This window comes from Ornithodoros turicata, unplaced genomic scaffold, assembly GCF_037126465.1.
Source record: "Ornithodoros turicata isolate Travis unplaced genomic scaffold, ASM3712646v1 ctg00000746.1, whole genome shotgun sequence".
In the NCBI taxonomy this organism is placed as follows: Eukaryota; Metazoa; Arthropoda; class Arachnida; order Ixodida; family Argasidae; genus Ornithodoros; species Ornithodoros turicata.
Genome location: NW_026999400.1, coordinates 1,284,762 through 1,306,762, shown reverse-complemented (window position 1 = coordinate 1,306,762; position 22,001 = coordinate 1,284,762). Strand labels below are relative to the sequence as shown.

General features: G+C 47.3%; 1 protein-coding gene across 4 annotated transcripts in view; it reads left to right on the top strand.

Moving 5' to 3' along the window:
• The window catches only part of LOC135374808 (uncharacterized), a 390,710-nt gene that overhangs the window by 354,308 nt on the left and 14,401 nt on the right, over nucleotides 1-22,001 (top strand). For all 4 annotated transcript variants that reach the window (XM_064607733.1, XM_064607734.1, XM_064607735.1 and 1 more), the window contains 2 exons: nucleotides 18,175-18,361; nucleotides 19,545-19,639. In XM_064607733.1, coding sequence (XP_064463803.1) covers nucleotides 18,175-18,361; nucleotides 19,545-19,639 — 282 coding nt within the window. The remainder of the gene's footprint in view (nucleotides 1-18,174; nucleotides 18,362-19,544; nucleotides 19,640-22,001) is intronic.

The following is a 22,001-nucleotide window of genomic DNA, read 5'->3' as shown; positions in this document are numbered from 1 at the left end:
GAAGATGCTTACGATAGAGTAAGGTAAGGCGCCAACCGCCCGGAGCGTATTTGTTCAGCCGAATTCGAGCGGCGCGTGTGCCGAGCGTGCAACCGAACGGCAGAACAATAGGCACACAGTCGAAGCGCTCATATCTGGCAGGATCGAAATTTCGGCAGTGACGTACCGAAGCGGAATCGGGCAAGCCGGGATCGGAGCAGCGAGAGGAAAGTGCATGCGACCGCCCTCCCTCCAGAATGCCGAGCACGGCACATAAACAGAAAATATGGCTGCCCGATTCGTGGTGTTGGATGTTGAACGCTTGGAACGTGAAGATGGACGAATCATTTACGCGTTTAAGCTAATGTATTTATGCTTATCGAAGAGCGGGGAGGATTGGCGCCGTTTTCGTCGGTGGCGTAATCGACAAAGAAAATTTTAGCGAGTTTTTAAACACGTGAGTTAATAAACTTTTTTGACAGTACGCTTCGTGTTTGTGTCGCCTTTCTTTCATGGTGTCATGCGCTTACAATGACTCATTACTTGTGTCCCGGTTTGACGTCTTGGGTATTTGTATGTGACTGAAACTGGAATGTGGCTGAAGCTGGCTGTCATATTTTATCGCTACTGCTTCCAGCACATGATCGCCACTGTCATGTATATGTCTTAGTCTGATTATGTTACAGTGATTACTTAATATCGCACAGCAAAGCAAGCGACTGGCGGCGGGACCAGCAACGTGGCCAGCTCTAACCTGGCGAAGCCAGAAGCGCCTCGGGGACGCGCGGGTGCACAAAAGTGGACGCACATCTTGACTGCTCCAAGTTTTACGAAAGTAGCAACAGATGACATTGCGCGTTCTCATCAGCATATCTACAATGCAACTAGTATGTACGTACATGTAGCTACGGCGTGCACGGCAGGCAGCCGGCCATGTCACCATGCCAACCACGCTCGCCAAGAACACGTCACATGCGGTTGGAAGAGCTCTGCTTACGTTTGCCACGGTTCGACGCAGAGACAACGCTGGCCCATTTCGGTTGTAAAATACGCTCCACGCGGTTAGCGCCCAAGGCTTATCTCTGAATGCGAAGGCCACCCTAGGTTCGACAAATACGACAAAATACCTTGTTCCATAGATGATAAAGTGCAGGGTAAATGCATTCTGGACAAGTCCTGGTCACACGCCATTCCAAAAATCATCATTTACGTAACCGCGTGTATAAACAGCGCGACTTCTGTTTCTTTCTATCTCAGTAGTCAGTTCTATTCGTTGCCCTTGCAGTAAAACGCGAAAATTTACAGACGATGCCTACTACTGACTAATCCCATGGATGTCATAAGGACACCTGCGCTAGGACGCATTCAGCGGATACGATGCAGTGATGCACTGACTCTTAGAAAGGATGGTGGTGGCGGTGACGGTGAAAGGGGTCGCATTGTCGGCCTCACAGATGTGGGCAACGTCACGACTGACGCCCTAGGGAATGTGCGTCCCTCTTAGAAATGAACTTCACCGCATAGCACGGTCCTAGCCAACCATCATCTCGAATGATATTGTTATCTGCCCTGTGGGCGTAATCGCTTCACATGTTCAACTTAACGACGCGAGACAGCTGAACGAGGCGTTCAGGCTAACGAAACGAGCACCTTTATCGGCGCTTTGCTGTGGTCACAATCTGTGCTCCTCGTGAAGCTTCTTCTTTGTGACTATTGTGCACGTTACGAGCGCTCACGTGTTGTGATGTCACCGCCCTGAGCGAAGAGCAGTAGTGGTGGTGGTGCTGGCGAAAGGGCTGGGCGAAAGAGCAGGCTGCCAGCGAGGCTGCATTTTCTCCGACCAATAGAAATGTTTTGTTGGTTCCGATAGGTTCATAGAGAGAGCATTCTCGCGCTCTCATACATGCTCATTCCATTCCAATGTTCGTTCCTATGCTTGTTCATCTTCTTCTCGTCCCGTTATATGGCTCGCTAGTCGTGTAAAAATAATGAACAAAAATATGTCACTGTAAGGATAATCGTCGAGCAATATGCAAAACCTATAAATCATATTCCTGCCCCGACGATGGTGTCGGGTGGGAATGACCTTAACTATGGCACGAGAAGTAGTGTGTGCTGAGTTCTAGGGCCCATGGGAGTCCGAGTCCAGAAAGGGAAGACGTAGTGGTATCAGTAGTATCAGAAGAAGAAAGAAGGAGGCGGCCCTTTCTCCTCGGAGTAAACACTTATTTGATTACCTCTATGCAATTTTTTCCTTCAAGCATTGAGGTACAACGCGCAGCCTTACTGTCATGCTTCGTAAACAACAGACTTAAAATAAATTTGCAGTGCAATAAAACGTTTTTCTAGTGAGCTAGAACAGAGCGGTAGTGATCTTTTTCTAACGCCATGTTCGCATCGCAAAGCAGGAGAATGTTATGGATCTATTCAAGATAATCTACCTCAGGAAATGTACTGGATGCTTTGCTCTTCATATTCATTACGACATCAAAACTATGTTCGCAATGTACTCTAAAAGAGAAGAATTCGAAAACTACTATAAGCATCCAATTCTCCTTAGCTGTTCATCACAGCACCCGTAGCTACCAAGGCGGTGTGCAGTACGGTCGCAAGTCCCCACAAACGGCGCGGACAGCGTTGTTTGGCGGACGGAACAACTTTACAAAATCTGTCTCGTCCAGTTGAAAGGCATCCTGACGCCATCGAGTCCATGGGGCACGGTTAGCCGCTTGTGTGATCGCCGTGACGAATCCTTCCGCCATCTTTCTTTGGCAGCTTCAACGTCAGCGAGTCGTTAGGAATAACGAAACGAGGAACCTTATCGACGCTTTGCTGTGGTCACAATCTCTGCTCCTCGTTTAGCCTCCTCTTTGAGGCTATCGCGCTCGTTACAAGCCCTTGCATGCTGTGATGTCACCACCCTGAACCAACTACAGCTGCCAACGAGGCTGCAATGTTTTCGACCAATGGCGTTGTTTAATTTTGTTTGGATCGCTCGCATGGCCTGTCTACGGCTTGTCGTTGTGACTTCTTCATCTTTCTCTGTATCTTCCCGAGAGTATCTCACAGCTCTCATGTCACCACTGGTGTAAATACGATGAAAGGGAAAGGATGTCATTTCGTACATAGTCGTGCAGCAATACATGTTCGTTTCTGCAGAAATTCCGTTTCTGCGAATCTGCAAACGAAGGTGTTTAACATTCTAGCGAGTAGGTAGACCCACTCGTAAGGCAAACGATCTCGTTCGATCGTTCCTGGACGAATAGATTACGCCCCCGTCACGTTAACCTTCACGAGTGCCTCGCGCTTCGTTATTTCATGAGCCATGCAGGCGCTGAAGCATGAGAGCACGCGCACACACTCGTTAGGCAGACGGCTTGTTCGTTACGCCTTACGGTTACGTGTTACGGTCGTTGGTCGTTACGCGAGGGAGAGATTTTGCCTTTGTCCCGTTAACGAAAAAAGCGCGTCACGTGAAACGTGTCACATGTCTGTGTTAACGCCCCGCCCCTCGTTAGCTCGCGAGCGGTTGAAAAAAAACGCCCCAGCTGTCTATAACCACTTGGGGTCTGGAACCCAGGTGGGGTGACGACGTGCTGAGAGACTAATATGCCAGTCAATGACAGTGACCTCATGGTGCATTCTCAACACGTTCCAGAATGAAAAAAGGAAGTCGCTGAAAAGATTAGCCAGCTGTAGGACCCGAGCTGTAGTCCTAGAGTTGGCTAACCTTCTCAGCGACATCCTTCTTTCATGGTTCTTAGGCACTTGAGGCTTGTGTGTTGTCCTTTCGTCTGTGTTCCAGCCCTCAGAACATCAATTCTCATCTACTTTCCAGAGTTTCATCAAGCATGCAGACGTACGTTTTTATCGTAGACGTTTTTACCGTCCTTTCTCTCCCTCATCTTGTTTTTGTTTCGCCACACCGTGTCTATACGATCTGATTCCGCAAAATGCAGTCCCCCTAAACGTAAACCTTTTATTAACGGGCTTGATTGCGCAGGTTGTTGCATTTTCAATATAAGGCTACTGACACAGTGCGTAGTTCACACTACGAAACCCGAAAGCTCGATAAATATGTTCTGTAGATGACAGGTGACAGAGACAGGTGAAAGAGACAAGACCAATAACTTTTGCTTTGGTTGCCGCAACAACAAGATAAGTCTCTCTGGGGAGTAAATGCACCAATTAGTCCCTTTCGGGAGCAAAGGTTTGTATTCATCCCTTTGGGGAGTAAAGGCTTGTATTCGTTCCTTTGAGTAGTAAGTGCACCAATTAGTCCCATTGGGGAGTAAATACACCAATTAGTCCCTTTTGGGAGTAAGTGCTTGTATTCGTCCCTTTTGGGAGTAAATGTACCAATTAGTCCCATTGGGGAGTAAATACCCAATTAGTCGCTTTAGGGAGTAAATGCACTAATTAGTCCCATTGGTGAGTAAGTGCACCAATTAGTGCATTGTCCCAATTAATCCCAACGCACCATTGGGGAGTAAATACCCCAATTAGTCCCTTTAGGGAGTAAATGCACCAATTAGTTCCATTGGGGAGTAAATACCCCAATTAGCCCCTTTAGGGAATAAATGTACCAATTAGTTCCATTGGGGAGTAAATACCCCAATTAGCCCCTTTGCATCTTGCATTTGTCCCTTTGGGGAGTAAGTGCAAAAGTTAGTTCCTTGGGGTAAATGTACCAATTAGTCCCGTTGGGGAGTAAATGCACAAATTAGTCCCGTTGGGGAGTAAATGCACAAATTAGTCCCTTTGTGACCCTATTTAGTGACTCTAGGGGACCCCAGATCCCAAAAGGCGACCCCTTCCATCCCCCACCTTCAATGTCTTAGTCCCATTGGGGAGTAAATACCCCAATTATCTCCCATTGGGAGTAAATGCACCAATTAGTCCCATCGGGGAGTAAATGCACCAATTAGTCCCACTGGTGAGTAACTGCTTGTATTTGTCCCTTTGGGGAGTAAATGCACCAATTCGTCCCATTGGGGAGTAAATACCCCAATTAGCCCCTTTAGGGAGTAAATGCCCCAATTAGCCCCTTTAGGGAGTAAATGCACCAATTAGCCCCTTTAGGAAGTAAATGCACCAATTAGTCCCATTAGGGAGTAAATACCCCAATTAGCCTCTTTTAGCACCAATCGACAAACCCTTGGCTATGCTGGCAATTTGGTCGATCCGGAAAAAGGGTTTACGGCATTTTATTCGCATGCGGCACCTGAGATAACACTTTGCGCCTCAGCTGCATGGGAATTTTGCGCCCCTTTCACAAATTCAGGGGGTCTGCAGTAACCCCTTATATTCGTCCCTTTGGGGAGTAAATACCCCAATTAGTCCCATTGGGAGTAACTGCACCAATTAGTCCCATTGGGAGTAACTGCACCAATTAGTCCCATTGGGGAGTAAATGCACCAATTAGTCCCATTGGGAGTAAATACCCCAATTAGCCCCTTTAGGGAGTAAATGCACCAATTAGTTCCATTGGGGAGTAAATACCCCTATTAGCCCCTTTGGGGAGTAAATGCACCAATTAGCCTCTTTTGGGAGTAAGTGCTTCTATTCGTCCCTTTGGGGAGTAAATGCACCAATTAATCCCTTTGGGAGTAACGTCATGTATTTGTCCCTTTGGGGAGTAAGTGCAAAAGTTAGTTCCTTGGGGTAAATGCACAAATTAGTCCCTTTGTGACCCTATTTAGTGACTCTAGGGGACCCCAGATCCCAACAGGCGACCCCTTCCATCCCCCGCCTTCAATGTCTTAGTCCCATTGGGGAGTAAATGCACCAATTAGTCCCACTGGTGAGTAACTGCTTGTATTTGTCCCATTGGGGAGTAAATACCCTAATTAGCCCCTTTAAGGAGTAAATGCCCCAATTAGCCCCTTTAGGGAGTAAATGCACCAATTAGTCCCGTTGGGGAGTAAATGCACAAATTAGTTCCTTTGTGACCCTATTTAGTGACTCTAGGGGACCTCAGATCCCAACAGGCGACCCCTGCCATCCCCCACCTTCAATGTCATTTCTGTGGCGACTTTTCCGAAGGCGACCACCACGGACGAGAACCAGAGAACCTGGAATTTTATACACCGCGCTGTGCGGTGCAGCTTTCCATTCTACAGCTCGTGACACACATGAGACTGAGGGTTGTGTAAAACATCCTGGAACCTGCGAACACCTTCAACGTCATCATCGTCAGTTCTACCGCACCAATCGACAAACCCTTGGCTATGCTGGCAATTTGGTCGATTCGGAAAAAGGGTTTACGGCATTTTATTCGCATGCGGTACCTGAGATAACACTTTGACGCCTCAGCTCCATGGGAATTTTGCGCCCCCTTCACAAATTCAGGGGGTCTGCAGTAACCCCTATAACCCCCCTTCCGCCGCCCCTGCTTAGGCGCAAAGCACATGTGCACGCACAAATAGTCGCATGAGGAAACAGGCTGAACAACAGGCTGATGAAGTCGTGACAACTGCTCGTCCATGTTTACTCCGCGTCTGGCGCCATAAAAAGCCCTGTAGAAAGTTATTTGGAAAAGACAATTGACTAACGGTTTCCACGCAAACGGGCAGCCTTCTTTTCATGGCTCTTTTCCTCGTGTGTCAGGAATATAAATTTATCTGGCTTTTCCCGCTAGCATGCTTCATTTGCGGAGCTACATGTATGCTGTTCATGTTCAAGTGCACCACAGCTCATCACAACACCACCACTACCACACCACAGAAGTTCACCACAGCAGAGGGGATTCACAGAACCGCGTAATAAACAGGAATCGTGTACACGGGTCTTCAGGAAGCAAGAAAAAAATAGGGAAAACGAGGGTTCTGCTACGAGCACGCGGATCTCCAATTACGATACCTACTATAGCATGTGTTCAAATGTGACCTTACTGCACGATGCAACAACAACAGATAAATTATGATTACGACAGGCTTTGCATATGCATATGTCGCTTGTGCTGTAAATAGTTTTAGTACGTGTCCAGACTCGAGAACTGACAGTTGTCTGTTTCTTTCGCTGAAAATTCTGTGCAGTTTGAGTTTTCTTTTCAACGAAGTGGAGATTTTATGATTCCGCGGCACGGCAACACTGCTCCTACGCAAAGGCGTCGACCGCGAAATCTGTTGTCATCGACGACAGCAGTTTAGTTTTTATATCGCTGGTGCAGTGGTTTCCTGCATTGTGGAATGTTTGAGATGAAATGCCGAATGTCGAATATATTGTCACCGATGGACAACATCGGGGTTCGCATTCCTTTGCCCACATTCACGGGGCAGAAAAAGGAAATCCCAATTGAACATCTGCATGCAGTAAATGTTGTTTTAGAGTCCTGCGGAGCGGGGCGTGACGACGCGCAGCGCACCGCCGCGCATCGCGAGCCGCTGCCGGTGAGTTCATAGTCCGACGACACTCGGCGAAGCTCAGCGCAGCAGCAACGCGCGGCACGTCAGCCACCGTCGGGGGAGTAGAGCAATGCTCGACATTTGGCGGTGATCAGCGAGTTGCGCACACCGTTTGTGGACTCCGGTGGACTCCCATTTCCCAACATGGCGTCTCCCATTGAGCTTTTGATCGAAGCTGTTTAGGAACATCCGTACCTATATAATAGGTGTCAGATGGACTAAAGAGACAAGCAAAATAAGGAGAACAGCTAGGAAGACGTATGACTTTCTTCTTTAATTCAGTGTCCATCTTCGCGGGTACAAGCCGTATTGCAGTAGTGCAAACCATAACAGTGTCACCGATGGGAACACGGATTGTCTTTATTCGGATTCCAGCACGCGGGTACAGTTGCCAGATATGAAATGCTGTCCCACTACGAAACGCGAAAATCTACCTGTCTTCGTTGCACTGCGCTGAATCGCGTCAGACTATGAACCCAGTAAGATAAGGAAGCGTGGCATAGCGTAACGCTAGCTGTCGGCGCGGTACGCGCGCGACGATGGGCGAATACTATGCGTCGGACTCTAAACCAGCCTTAAGAGGATACGTCGACATATATATTTCTCAATATTTATGCTACAATCACTTCAATATACCGGAATGCACCTGCAAAAGAAAATATAGCAGTGCTCAACGTTGTATCCGGAGAAACGTGTGCACTATGTTAATATGTGATCTTACGCTGGTCATCACGGATATTATTTTCAAAAGTATCTCGTTTAGCAGCACAATAAGCCCAATCGTGGCTTCTCCATTACACACGGATGACTTTATCTCATGGCGTCCCGTGGACGACGGCGAAGATGTGCCTCTGCTGCCGCGCGCCAGTGCGCCTGCCAGCCAGTTCTACCGGCACCGTCCTAGAGTGAAGCCACGAACATCTACCCGCCGGGGCATTCCATCACTGCACCCTTCAGGACTGATAGGCACCCTTCAGGTGTTCCCTTCAGGGTAACACCACCTTCTCTACATTTGGTGACACGAACAAAGAACACCATGTTCGGCGTAATCCGGCCTAGTACCATCCAAATTTTCGCAAGACCACATTCAGCGTTCTACCGGCACCGTACTAGCGTGAGGCCCCTAGAACACTGGAAAATATGCGAGTTTCCAAATCATTCTTGGCCGTTGATCGTCGGCAAGCAGTACAAGCTCCTTATACGTTGAAGGTTTGCCGAACGTAGTTGTAACTGGTAATCCCATGCCCACTGGTTCCAATAACGTTCAGGGAGCTTCCCTCTTGATTTCAAAATCTATGTCTGTGTTTTATCCGGGTGAGATGGCCCTCGCTTCCTTGGGGGAGAGGGGCAAAGCCGTGTGCCGATTCCCTAGTAGGAGGTGAGATAAGGCCTCTGTATCGTTGGGGTCTTCTCACAATTGCGTGCGAGGTCGAGCTTACAATGGCCTCGACCTCTGTCAGTACCGTTTGAAATTGCTGATAATCAAGCTCACTATGACGCAACGTTCTTCTTCGATATTCCTTCACTGACCGGACCATTCGCCCCCAGAATCCCCCTCCCCCACCATGCTGCAAATTCGACGACGAACTCCCAGGAAATTCAAAGTCGGGCTGCATACTCCTGTACAGCTTGGAACTGTGGGGCCATCATGGCAGGAGACTCCTTTACCTCCTTTCTAAAAGTAAGGAAATTATCAGAGTAACCCTCGGTTGGTAGACACCGACGCGAGACGAAGGTCATGAGGAGGAAGATGGCACACGACTGATCAGTAACCAATAATACGGCTCTGGTCGCGGTGCAGGTAAATAACGCAACATAAGACTTTAGGTGTCCTTCACCTATGCGGGAGTACAATGGACCGGCAGAGTCCATTTCCACGACCTCGAAAGAAGTTCGGCGAACCCTCTCCTTTGGTAGACGTGCCTCTTGCTCGACGCACGGGCGAGCTTTTAAACGCCGACAGAAGAGGCAGTGGTTTTTGTCGACCCTTGATTATCCAGTAATCCTCTCGGAGCTGACGAAGCGTTTCCTGTACACCAGCATGCGACATCCTCGGATGCTCTCCAAGTATTATGAGACGCGAGAGCTGTGGTCCTCGTATAGATGTGTAGGTCTGATAAGAAAGGAACCGTAGGCGCCGACAACCAGGAATCACCTGAACGTTTTAATACGCCCGCACGAGCAGCGTCATAAAAAGCACGCACTTTACGCACGTTATCGATACGCTGAGGCATGATGAACTGTTCGCTGAGGTAGTGAACGTGAGCAGGGTTGTCAGAGAAGACCGGCTGGAGTCGATCTATGGCAACAGACTCGGAGAGGCCGTGCAGGTCGATGAGGAAAGTTTTCTCATTCCATTTGAGGACTTTGTAACACCGGGGATACGGCGGTGGGAGGGCGCAGCGAACCCGGTCTGTTCGAATAAAGACCTGCGACGAGGACAGAAGGTCTGTGGGAATGTATGAGGAGGAGGAGGAGGCGGCTTTGGCACGGTTCGCTTGAAGCGCAGAGAGAAAAAAAGTTTGTCGCAGGCGTGTAATGAAGGTGGAGAAGTCGTCGGTTGGAGCTGAGGACGTAAAGAAATCGGCGACGAAGGGTCGTACCATAGACCAGTTCAGCAGAGGAACACGGCAGATCGGCTTTAACGTCAGTTCGTAGACCGAGGAGGATCAGGGACAGGGCGTCAGGCCAGCGCTCACGGTTACTGGTGCCGATAATGGCTTGCTTGAGGGTGCGGTAAAACCTTTCGACCACACCATTGCACACAGGGTTAGGCTGAGGTATGAAGCCTAGAACTTCCTAAAAGGCAAGTAAATGCTCCGAAGAGGTGACTTTCGAATTGTTGCCCTCGGTCGGTGACGACCCCTTCCGGAACTGCAGAAGCGGGTATCCAAGTTTGGAGGAGGGTGCTAGCGACAGTCTCAACTGTGGCGTGAGACATAGGCGCTGCTTTTGGCAAACGCGTAAACGTGTCGACGGAGGTGAGCAGGTGGCGGAAATCTCTTGACATGGTCAGAGGTCCCACAATGTCCAGGTTAACTTTAGCAAATCGCTTTCACTCCTGGGTGGCAGGAAAGAGGCGAGAGAAGAGATGGGTGTGACGTGAACACTCAGTTGTTCGACATGGAACGCAATGACGCACCCAAAGTCGAATGTCCTTCCGCGCACCTCTCCAGACGAAACGCTGGATGATCATGGTACTGGTGGGCCGGACGCCTAGATGAGCTACATCGTGTACGCTGTTGCAAACTATACAACGAGAGCTTTTGGGACGACCGTGCAGGGCTCATGTTGTGAAGTATCGCAAAAGACTGGCGTCGCAGAGTCCGGGAAGGTGACGTCACGCAGCTTGAGACTGGTCGTGCGCCCTACTCGAAGCTGCTAAATTTCAGCATCGTGCTCTTGTTCCTGCTCGAGAACTGTAAGGGTGAGGACCTAGGAGCTGGACACTAGATGTATTCTGCTTAGAACTTCGGCAAATGTGTTGCTGACGCCTTTTATGGTGGATGTCAGTCGAAAATTCGGCAATGTATGCCAAGTGCCAAATTTCGCGTTGACTGTACTTCAGGCTGCCGGACGTGAAGGCACCCATAAGGTGCTTGTGATCACTCCAGATGGTAAAACGTCAGCAAAACAACTTCATTGTGGCATGATGAATGGGGAGTTTCTTCGCTAGGGGCGATACTCTACCCCATTGCTGGTGGTGATGCGGGGAATGAAATAACGAGCCCCTTTATAATAAGGCTCTAAGTCCGATGGTATCCAGAAAAGTCGAGAGGGAGACCGTTGGTGGGATGGATGTGGTCACGGACCAAGCTATTTTGTGAGAGAGAGAGGGGGGGGGGGAGTCCAGCTCGTTAAGAGATCCGGAGAGTACGGTTCAGGAAAGTTGGTAGTGTGGGCAATGGAGAAGAATGTGCTTCAGATCTTCTACAGCGCCGCAGTGACAGCGTTGGGGAGACTCAACTTGTCTCAAGCAGTAATGCCACTGCGCTGTAAAAGCCACATCGAGGCGCATTCGATGAACTAATGCGGCATCTTAACGAGAGGTATGTCGAGGCGAGGCATGCGGAAAGCGGGCGCTGGATCAACTCAGCACAGGGAATGTCTGCGGTCCATTGGCGGGAAGCTAGGGGAGTCACCAGGCGTCGAAGCACAGAACGACAATCTCCTCTCAGCAGCGCAATACGCGCTCGTCTCCGAGGGAGAGGGCTCCTTCTGCGGCGCTGTCGGCTTGTTCATTTCCTTCGACACTGCAATGGACTGAAACCCACTGGGGAACCAGCCTGTGCCCTGCTTCGTAGACAAGGTTGTAAGCCATTAACACATCCATCACCAACGGTGCGGATGAGCCTCGGATACCAGAATTTTCAACTGCTTGCAGCACAAATGTAGAATCAGTGAATACGACTCATTCCCGCTGGGCAAAATCAACGATGTGCTGCAGAAAGAAAAGTATGGCATAGAGTTCCGCAGCAGCGGACGAGGTTTGATGCGAAAGGCGACGTCCTTCCACTACGCCATCGGATCGGATGACAAATTCCGAGGCGGACTTGCCATTTCCAGATGCGCCATCGGTGTGTGCTGCGGCACAGGTAGAAAACTTCGCGTCTACCAGAAGATAAAAATGGGCTCGAAGCACTTGAGGGGGAACCTGATCTCTTCGTTCCAGGAGGTCCGGAAGACGTACGAAGGGGGGTGGCACAGGCAGAGACCAGAGGACGTCCGGCGGTGTGACGTCCTTAGCTATGAAGCCAGTGAGAACCTGATGTGTCGTCTGCGCTACTCGATGGAATTCACTTTCAGGACGGTATCGCATTTTCCTGAGGAATGTGCGCACGCAAACGTATGAAGTGCCGAGCCCTTTCACGCTCACGGAGAACCTCTAGCGGGAGTTCACCAGCTTCAGCAAGGACTTGCCGTGTTTCAGCCATTCTGGAAACTCCAAGGCAGCGAACGAAGGCTTCTGGCAAACAGCGTCCGAAGGGTATTTAATGACGCTGTGGAAATCTTGCGCAAGATTGGAAGGCTGTAAAGCACAGTCATCCTCACAAAAGCCGCGTGAACGGCTAGAAGGGAGCGCTGATCGCAGCCCCATCCTAAGCCAGAAAGATGTTGAATTGCAGGAAGCCATCGCCGCACTTCGGTTTCAAGGTGCTAAATGTGGAGAGCCCAACGCAGGTCCTAGTCCATGACCACACCAAGGAAGCGATGGGAACGTACAGGCTCAAGCTTCCTTGTACCAACCCAAAGAGGGAAATTTGTCATAGCCTTGCGGGTGAAAGGGAGCTCGACGTATTTTTCGTACGAGAGGTCCATCCCAAGTCGAGTAAGGTACAGATGCACATTATTTAAGGCTAGCTGCGAACGACGCTGAATGGCCGGCAGCGACAGTTCTGTCCATATTGGGAAATCTTGAAGCCAGCTGAAGAGTCGACCAGATACTACAAAAAAGCGCAAGGCGTGCAGCACACAAATGTGCGAGACGGTACCATAGGCGCGCTTGATATCTAGGAAAACTCATACAACGATCCGCCGATGTGCACGAGCATGTTGGACTGTAGGAACGAGATCGAGAACTGGATCCATGGAGCTTCGGTGGCGACGAAAACCTGCCATTTCGTGAGGCAACGCACCTTGCTTTTCGAGCCATCAGTCGAGACGATGCAAAAACATTCTATCCATCAGTTTTCCCACGCTACTTGGCTCACAGGGCGAAAAGAGGACAGGGCATTCTGAGGTTTGTGTGGTTTCAGGATGGGAACAACTAATGCCTCCTTCCAGGTAGATGGTAGGGATCCCTGTTGCCAAGATGGTAAAAAGTCGACCACCCAAGAAGTGCCGGAAGTGCCGCACTGCAGCATTGGCTGCTAAGAGTACCTTGCCGAATGCACTGTAACGGGATTCGGCGCCTGAAAGCTTCCGAGAAAAGAAAGCGAGTGGAACGCGAGCTTCGTTGATTACCTGCTGAAGGGCGGCACAGATGGCGTTGTTGGGGGCATCTACAAGGAGGGACGTCTAGCACCTATAGCACATCATTCAGAGACAGAAACCCAGGCGCACTTGAAAAGGCTTCGAAAACGATTCTAATCTTTGTCAAATTACTAATTACTGCGTCATGGGGCATGCAGTACTCCGTACCCTTCAATGGCTGCTACGCGTTCTGCGTGACCGTTTTCCAGCGGTCTTCCACGTGTCGCCCTTCTTTCTCCTCTTCGCGTACCCACGCGGACCTCCAGCGCAACCTCTGTACCGCTCCACGTCTGAGAGGGAGTGATGTGGCATCACGTGGACGACGACGAAGACGTGCCTCTGCTGTCGTGCGCCACTGCGCTTGCCAGCCAGTTCTACCGGCGCCGTCCTAGCGTGAGACCACGAACATCTACCCGCTGGGACATTTCCATGACCGCCGGCCAGGACTCATGCAGGGGAACACCACCTCCTCCACAATCCTATACCTGGCATCACCATTGTTCAGCCATCAAGATCTGACTCGTGAACAAAAACAAAAAAAAACTGCATCGGGGTCCTGTGAATACGCTTTTATAGTAAAAAGGGATAAGCCATCCTCCTGGATTTTGTTGAATTTCTGCTAAGTCCCACATCCTAAAACGATGCTAACAGGACATGCATGTTGAGTAGACACATACATCTCTGGTACACATTTTTCGTGTGCGTTATTGGAGAAATACCAGTTGCAATTACCTTACCAAATATTCACGTGGAATTTTCTCGGATTGTCATTTTTCGCCTTATCTCCTTATTGCATACGGAGGTTCAATTTTGCATTTAAAATGTTCTCAGTTTCCACAAGCGGCTATTCCTTGTTGGATTATCTCCAAAGTGAGTTTTTGGAGTCGATAGAGCCCAGAGAATATTCTTATCCCGTACTCGAACGTGGCCATAGCATCAAAGTGTCAAAATATGTCCGAACCTTACCGGTCGGTGTATAAATATGTCCGAAGTATCCTTGCGGTAACAGTTTCAAGTGTAATTGTAGAACGCCAGTGCCAATGATAATTTATACCTGTGTGTACAACAATACGTCTACATTTATGATTTCATATTTAGTATTTTTCGACGTAAAAATAAATTACGTGATTTTTTTCTTTGTGTTCTGCAATGTGCCCAATCGTGACATTTTTCCCGTAATAAAATATACCAGAATAAATAAATAAAATATATAGAATAAATAGAATAAATAAAATATACCCACATATATAGCTACCAGAATTCGGGCATTTAATTTTTAGTTTAAATATTACTGCAAAAAAATTCTAAGATTTTTCCATGCGAAATACATTTGATAACTTCCAACTGAATTCACGTAAAAATAAACATCGAAAACTAGAAACACTACCAATGACGCGTGACACGCACAAGATGTCGACTTTGCTATAAGCGACCGCAAGAGGGCAGTTTACAGCGGGTCTGGAGCGGGCAACCCTGTAACTTAGACTCCCCAATTTTGAGAAAGGGGAGACGACAAAATGCATCCATACCCTCCTCTCCTGCAAGCTCGGCCTTTTGGATTTATATTCGGACTCATGACCACAATTTTGGTTGAAAGTTTGGTTGAACCCAAGAGCAGCTTGATATACGTACAGCACTTGATATATGTTACCTGTCATCGCATCCCCCACTTGCTGCTCGCTAAATGCTGTTGTGAATACAGACGAGGATATTTGATTAGAATGTCGAGATAAACTATGATAGTCTAAAAGGAGACGTATAGCTAAACAGTTCAATAGTCACGTGCAGTTCGAATCCCGCATGGGATTACTGCCAAGCTCAAACTTCTTTCAAACTCGCAAATGATAAATTTTCGAAAACGAAGTATTTTTACCTGATATGAGATATTCTCAATAAAGTTAACGAGAAACATATCAGGAGGCATATCGGATGGTGAAATCTTCAAGCAAAAAGTGGCTGGGTGAATTTTTTCAAAATCCGGCTGTTAGCGCCGCGAAGCGACTGTGGCTATGAGCAGCGTACAGACGTAGAAAGATGGAGGGAGGGCAGCAGGAACGCGTGAGAGGCTGGTGAGTAGTATGCGTCCTGGTCCGATTTCAAGGAAAACTCTGCCTACTTTCGTCTGGAAGGTCTAGTGGAACACCTCAGGCAGAGCAGCCTTCCAGTCTTCAGTACGATTTTACACGCTCTTTACATGCTCGACTTTACATGCTCGGCCACGCTGCTGGTGAAGAAGTCTGTTTCTCACTTGAATATTCGTTTATGGAAATGCGCTCTCTGTATATTGACATCATGTGCCATTGAGTCTTATTTCCACACTCAGGTGAGTGTTGAAGGACGTGAAAGTAGTTTTCTACCTCTCATGCGCAACATGCACAATGGCACAATTAGGTTCATAAACGGTGAGTTTAGTGTTTGTAAATCCAGCCCGCGTAAGTGTCTGATTCTCATGCACCCAAATTAAAATCAGGAGTGTCTGTCGTAGAACTCAGCGTGCAAGAGTACCGGCAACCGGCTTGATAGACTGCAAGCACCGCAAAACACTCAACTCCTAACACGATAGAGCACTCGCTTCGTCGGCGCGGAGCTTTTTTGAAATATTCTTTTTAAGTGTCATTGTGTGAGAGTGTGGGTACCTGGTGCTGCTCTGATACTAAATATATAACCTGGACGTAACCTGACAATGATGACAGCAAAAAACAAATAATAATAAACAAACAAAAACATGCGAACTTCTCCTATAGCAGATCCATTGATACCACGAAATCGATCCAGACGGTATAACATTGCCATAAAACCAGTCTTCGGATTGCGCAAACCATTCTCCACATATTCCCCTTTATATACCCTCACCCACCCCCGTTTCTACAGCTTTAGAAACATGGTGAGGAATGAAACACTTACCTGAAACTTCGTTTAAGGAGCACAGTAGCAGGTACAATAAAACCTTCATCTTGACAGACGCGTGCACTTTTGAAGATATTCTGATGCGGTCTTGCATAGGTAGCCTCTGAAGTGTCCTATCCTCTGACCCAGTTTCCGCTTCCTGCATTACTGGCGACATTGCCCTACATTCCTTCTTTCCCGCAATAAAATCGGCGCCATTGTAATTACCGCTTGTTGGGTCTAGATGCGTGGATGTCGTGCGGGGCGGCAAAGCAAATGAGATGCGACGGGCTACCTTCTTACATCCAAAGACCGTATCATTATGCAGCCATTACGGGACACCACGGTGAATGCGTGGGCATAGTAAATGTCGCATAAGTACACCAGAATAGCCGACTCCAGATTACGACGACGTAGGGGCATAGAATAAGTACGATACTAAGTACTAGAGTGCAAGCATGGTTGCGTGCGGTGGATGAACTGCCAAGTTGGGCCACGAGTACAACTTTGTTTCGCCTGTTTTGTTCGACTTTGAAGGCGGCGCCAGGCAACCTAGTTTCGTGTTTACGCTACGCCATAGCATAAACTTTGCTCACAGTGCTTTATCTACGAGCAGCAAATACAAAATAAAAACTGGCGTGTTACACAATACATTCTAGTGCAATAAGAAAATGAACTTGTAAGATGGGAACTCCGGACCGGAATGGCTTTATTTATTTATGTATTTTGTTTGCTTTCATCATAAAATGTACCAGTACGAGGACATGAAGTCCGAGTGGCTTGGGACTAACATCTCCATTTTTTTTTGTTTTACAAATCAATCAATCAATCAAATTTTATTTGCACAATAGCGTGTACCATGAGCCCTCATTCGGCCTGTTTGAACGACTCGTTTGGCTTAACGTACATTGAAGAGGCTGATGGGACAATTATGACAGATGAACGCCCAAGCGTCTGAAGGACGGCTCTTGGTAAAGAGCGAATGAGTGCCGGTGGCAAGAATCGGAACCACACCTATCTGATTGCAGGATTCCTCTCTGAGTGCAAGAACGAAAGATCTTAAAAGATCTCAACAATTTGGCATCAATCGTGCTCGATCAATTTGCTCATAATGCACTGCGTCATCGAATGTTTTGTGATCACACATCCGTTTTTCTTTTACCTTCATCCTAATTCTAATCGTTTACACATAAACTAATTTGTGGCAACGAGTCTCTTGAAGCCGGTTTCTAAAGGCATTCAACCGCACCGAGAGTCAAGGCCAGAAAGCAGACCAGTTCCATCAGCGCCTCGGAACCACGTGCATCGATAATGATTAGTAATTTTCTTACACACTAGGCACATTCATTCCGCCGTACTTTGACAGCTAAAAGGTTTCAAATACTTGGATCACTCCCAACAATGTCCACTTTCACTTGTTTGTGCATCCAAGCTCATTGAACCCATCCTCACCCATCCTACGTCCGTCACAATTGCCCCTTCGCTTTACCGCAGCTACAAAGACGAAATACCTGGAACACAAATAACTAAAGAAATAATAATATGGTGAACAAAAAATCGTTGAACATCCAACGCGGGTCGAACGGGTGAAGGTCGTTGGGCGTGGTGATTTGAGTCACTTTCGAATTAAGAAAGGGAGAATCGGCTAGGCTCTACTCAAATGCATAACGTGGCGCTCCTGCGGTTCAACTTTAAAAGTGTGGACGCAGTTTCGCGTTATAGAGAGTCCGGTTAGTGCGCTATCAGATCTTGCTCCTGCAGTGTCCTGCAAGGAGACGCTGGAGGTCAGTGATCCCCGGTAGACGACACTGCTGTTGCTTTATCGGACAGCATTCCAGCGGTGAAAGTTGCAGTGCAGCTAAGGATAGAGACTCGATATTCGGAGTCCTCGCTTCGGGTGCTGTTGTCGCATGGTTCCCTTTGTTTACAGAGAGGAAGGATGCAAGCGTTGATGCGTCGGGATGGAGGTCATCATGAAGGTCACACAAGAGGAATGAGTGCACGTGTTGCTGCCGGGAAGACACCGTTGCCGAAACCATGGACCATGCCTGGGTTTTCGGTACCGCTACTGATGGCGCTGGTGCTGCTTGTGCGGTTGACTGGTGTGACGGCGCAAAGTGAGTTTGTTATCCGTAGTATGCACCCTGTGGTGGTTCTTATGTGGTAGTGCTATGGGTGCGGCTCAAGATATGGTGAGATCTTATGATTATGACTAGGTCGGAGCATTGGTTGTGGTTTAAACGTTTTGTGTGTTTTTCATGTGTCTGCTTGAATGGTACAGTCATGATAATTATATCGTAGGTATAGGAGAAGTATGACGCGGTCTTCTCTTGTATCGTCATTACATGGGAAGATTCGAAGCAGTGACTGTTTGCGGGACATTGTATTGACCAAAGCAGATCCAAACCAAACGACAGAGCACGAAATGCAAGGGCATATTTTCGAAGCATTAATATTAGATTGCGGTTACTATGATGCGTGCTGTTTTCCAAAGAACATGACAAACTGTAACGTACGACATGTATGCAGATGTAGCTTCATATGCAGTGGTGTACAACACCACGTGTGCCAACCGGGATTATATAGTATGACACACGAACTGATTGCTATAAAATAGGCATTTAAGTCACAAACCATCAGCGAGTGCACTCTGTCACGGAACGCTAGGTGGAGCCAGGGTTGCGGAAAATAATGCCCGCTGCGAGTCCATCACTGTTCAGTGACTGGATGAATGAATGGTAGGATGAAAGATACTGATTTGATAAACTTGGCCATCTATGCACGATTGTAAGCGACCACAATCAATCATCCACGTATAATGGCAGGTACGTTCCTCGGCTGTCATCCAGAACAAGAAAGTGAAGCCTGATAGTGAGAGGAAGTGTTCTGTGTGGGGTGATGTCGCTTTAGCGGCAGAGATGTCATTAATCTCAGTGTGGTTCGGGAACTCGTATTGCCAAAGAGTACGCAACTCAATTTATTCGATAAATACTCGATACGCTCTAATCGCTTAACGGCCGATATGCCGGACCCTGTGTTTCGAATATTTTCATCTCTGCTCAAGCGGATCTATCAATGCACATGTGACGTTTCGGTTGACATAGTGCAACATGTTGGTACTGATGTGCTCAACTTGTGTGAGCAAAACGTCGCTATTACATTCCTTTTTATGTGTGTGTGTGTGTGTGTTTGTTCAATAAATGAGAAAAGGTAAGATAAAGTTTAGTGTGTCCAAGTTTCGTTTATGTGTAGTGTGCGGTGTGCCATTGTCATGATTTTGTCATTTTTCTTGCTCTTTAGACATGGGCTGTGGATACAATCCGGCCTCCAAAGATGGAGTTTCCTTCAAAATTATCGGTGGAGTAACAGCTATCAAAGGAGAATTCCCATGGCAGGTAAGGGTTTTGGTTGAATCTGGGCAAGTCTAAAGATATTAGTAATAGCTTTTTTGCATAGAAATTCTATCGACGCTAGGCAAAGCGGAAGTCACAAGGAGTGTCCATCAAACAGTGCACAACATGGATAGCTATCCATAGGGCAGGTCTCTTGTAAGCACGCGCCAGCGTCTTTTACGGCTAAGTCACTAATTATGTGGCGCAACTGAATTTTAGATGAGAGACACGATGAAACTGGTCGAGATCGACAAGTTTTTCAAACGTTTTGAAAGCGCGCCCCTGTTGAAAATTCAGAACTTTTCACAAAGAAATATTTTTTGCATGCATTTAGAAGAAGCACGGACCTTCTCTTTGTACCTTGAGGCTTGCTATGATGTCGTCTGAATTGTAACTTATTCGTACCTGTTTTACTTTGAGCTCATCCGAAATCTTCTTATCACGTCACATACCATATTGATCTGAAAAATATAAGGTCATATGCACACGCAGTGTCAGAAGTAAAAAAAAAACGAAAAAATGGGCCGCGAGCAACGAGAATAACGAAAGGAAACGTACCCACGAGCAGTTTAATTTAAAACGACTATTTATACAATTTTCAACATAACCGAGGTGGATATGAAAGTTTATTAAATGAAAAGGGAAAGGTTAGCCAGACAAAGGTCGGCTTGCGATTCAAAAAGGAAAAAAAAAACTTCAGTACGTAAGCAAACTAGTGCATTCTTGACGTGGGCTGCATATCCCTGACTTTTGCGAGTAAACACAGAACTAAGAAATAAACAATACTATACAAGAGTTCTCTTGTGTTGTCCCTGTCTACTTCCCAGACTCAGGGATGTGCTCGGGATGTGTATTAAACAATACAACTCATACCAGACAGCTTATACCAAGCCTAACACCATATTCAACTCATACCAGAACAATTTATATCGGGGCAAGTCATACCAGTCCGAACGCATTCCAGTACAACTCAAACTGGGGAACATCATACTAGGACAGATGTTACGGAATGTGAGTTATACGATTCATTTCGACAGACTTTGAAACACGTGTAGTGACATAATGGATTAATTGACCGGATTTTTACTCCCTAATAAACTGGAGTTTATTTAGAAACAAACGCGAAGTGAAACAAGGTTCAACGTGTGGTGCTGCTGTATTAGTCTTTGGGCATGAGTTTGCCTCGGTATGGATTGTCCCGGTTTAAGTGGTCCTGGTATGAGTTGTCCTGGTATGAATTGCCTTAGTATGGGTTGTCCTGGCATGAGTTTTACAGGGATGAATTGTCCCGGTTTGGGCTGCCCCGGTTGAATGAGTATAGATAGATAATGAGGTATGAGTTGTACAGGTACGAATTGTCCTGGTATGAATGTTCCTCTTATAAGTTGTCTCGGTGTGAGTTGCACAGAACGATAAAAAGGACTGCCAGGTACACAAAACACACGAGTAAAAACCGGGGCTGGTGTACTTAAAAAGGGGGGAAAAGGTTGGGAACTATATGTGACGTTTCGAGCGGACGCTCTTCATAAGAAAAAAAGGAGGATTTCTGGGATTCTCGATTATTTTTTTTCTGATGAAGAGCTTCCGCTTGAACCGTCAAGTACAGTTACCCCCTTTTTTCCCCTTTTTAAGTACACCAGTCCCGGTTTTTACTCATGAGTTGTACAGGTACGAATTGTCCTGGTATGAATGGTCTTATAAATTGTCCCGGTACGAATTGTCCTTGTATGAGTTGTCCTGACATGAATTGCACTGGTATGAATGGCCCTGTTATCAATTCTCGGGTATGACTTGCTATGGTAAGGATGATCCTGGTATGAATGATCCTCTTACAAATTGTCCCGGTATGAATTGTCCTCGTATGAGTTGTCCTGGTACGAATTGCACTGGTACGAACGGTCCTATTATGAATTGTCCGGTATGGGTTGACTGTGACGAGGTCAACATCTTTTTTACAAACAAATAAGGCCGCAAGCAACAACGTACGCGTTCTATGATCGTAAAAAAAGAATAACTGATTGAAAAGCATACTGAGGCAGCGTATACAGGTAACGATCTTGTGAGAGCAGAAGCCTTCTGCTAGCTAATGTACCGATAGTGTCACACTTCCGCGTTCAGACAATCTATCATCTTGAATCGCGGCAATCATCGGAAACTCGACCTGGTCCTCATTAGTTAGACGCCGGTAAGCGACGCGAGACACGTGATCTCTGTGGAGACTGTGTTATATATATTCCAGGCTATATAGATGAAATTGTATACTGCCGTGCCACAGCGCCAGTGCGGCTTTGATGCGTATGTAAGCGCCTTATGAAAGGAAGTCGCAGACGCATTGCGTAGTAGATTACGTCCAATTAAAGGAACG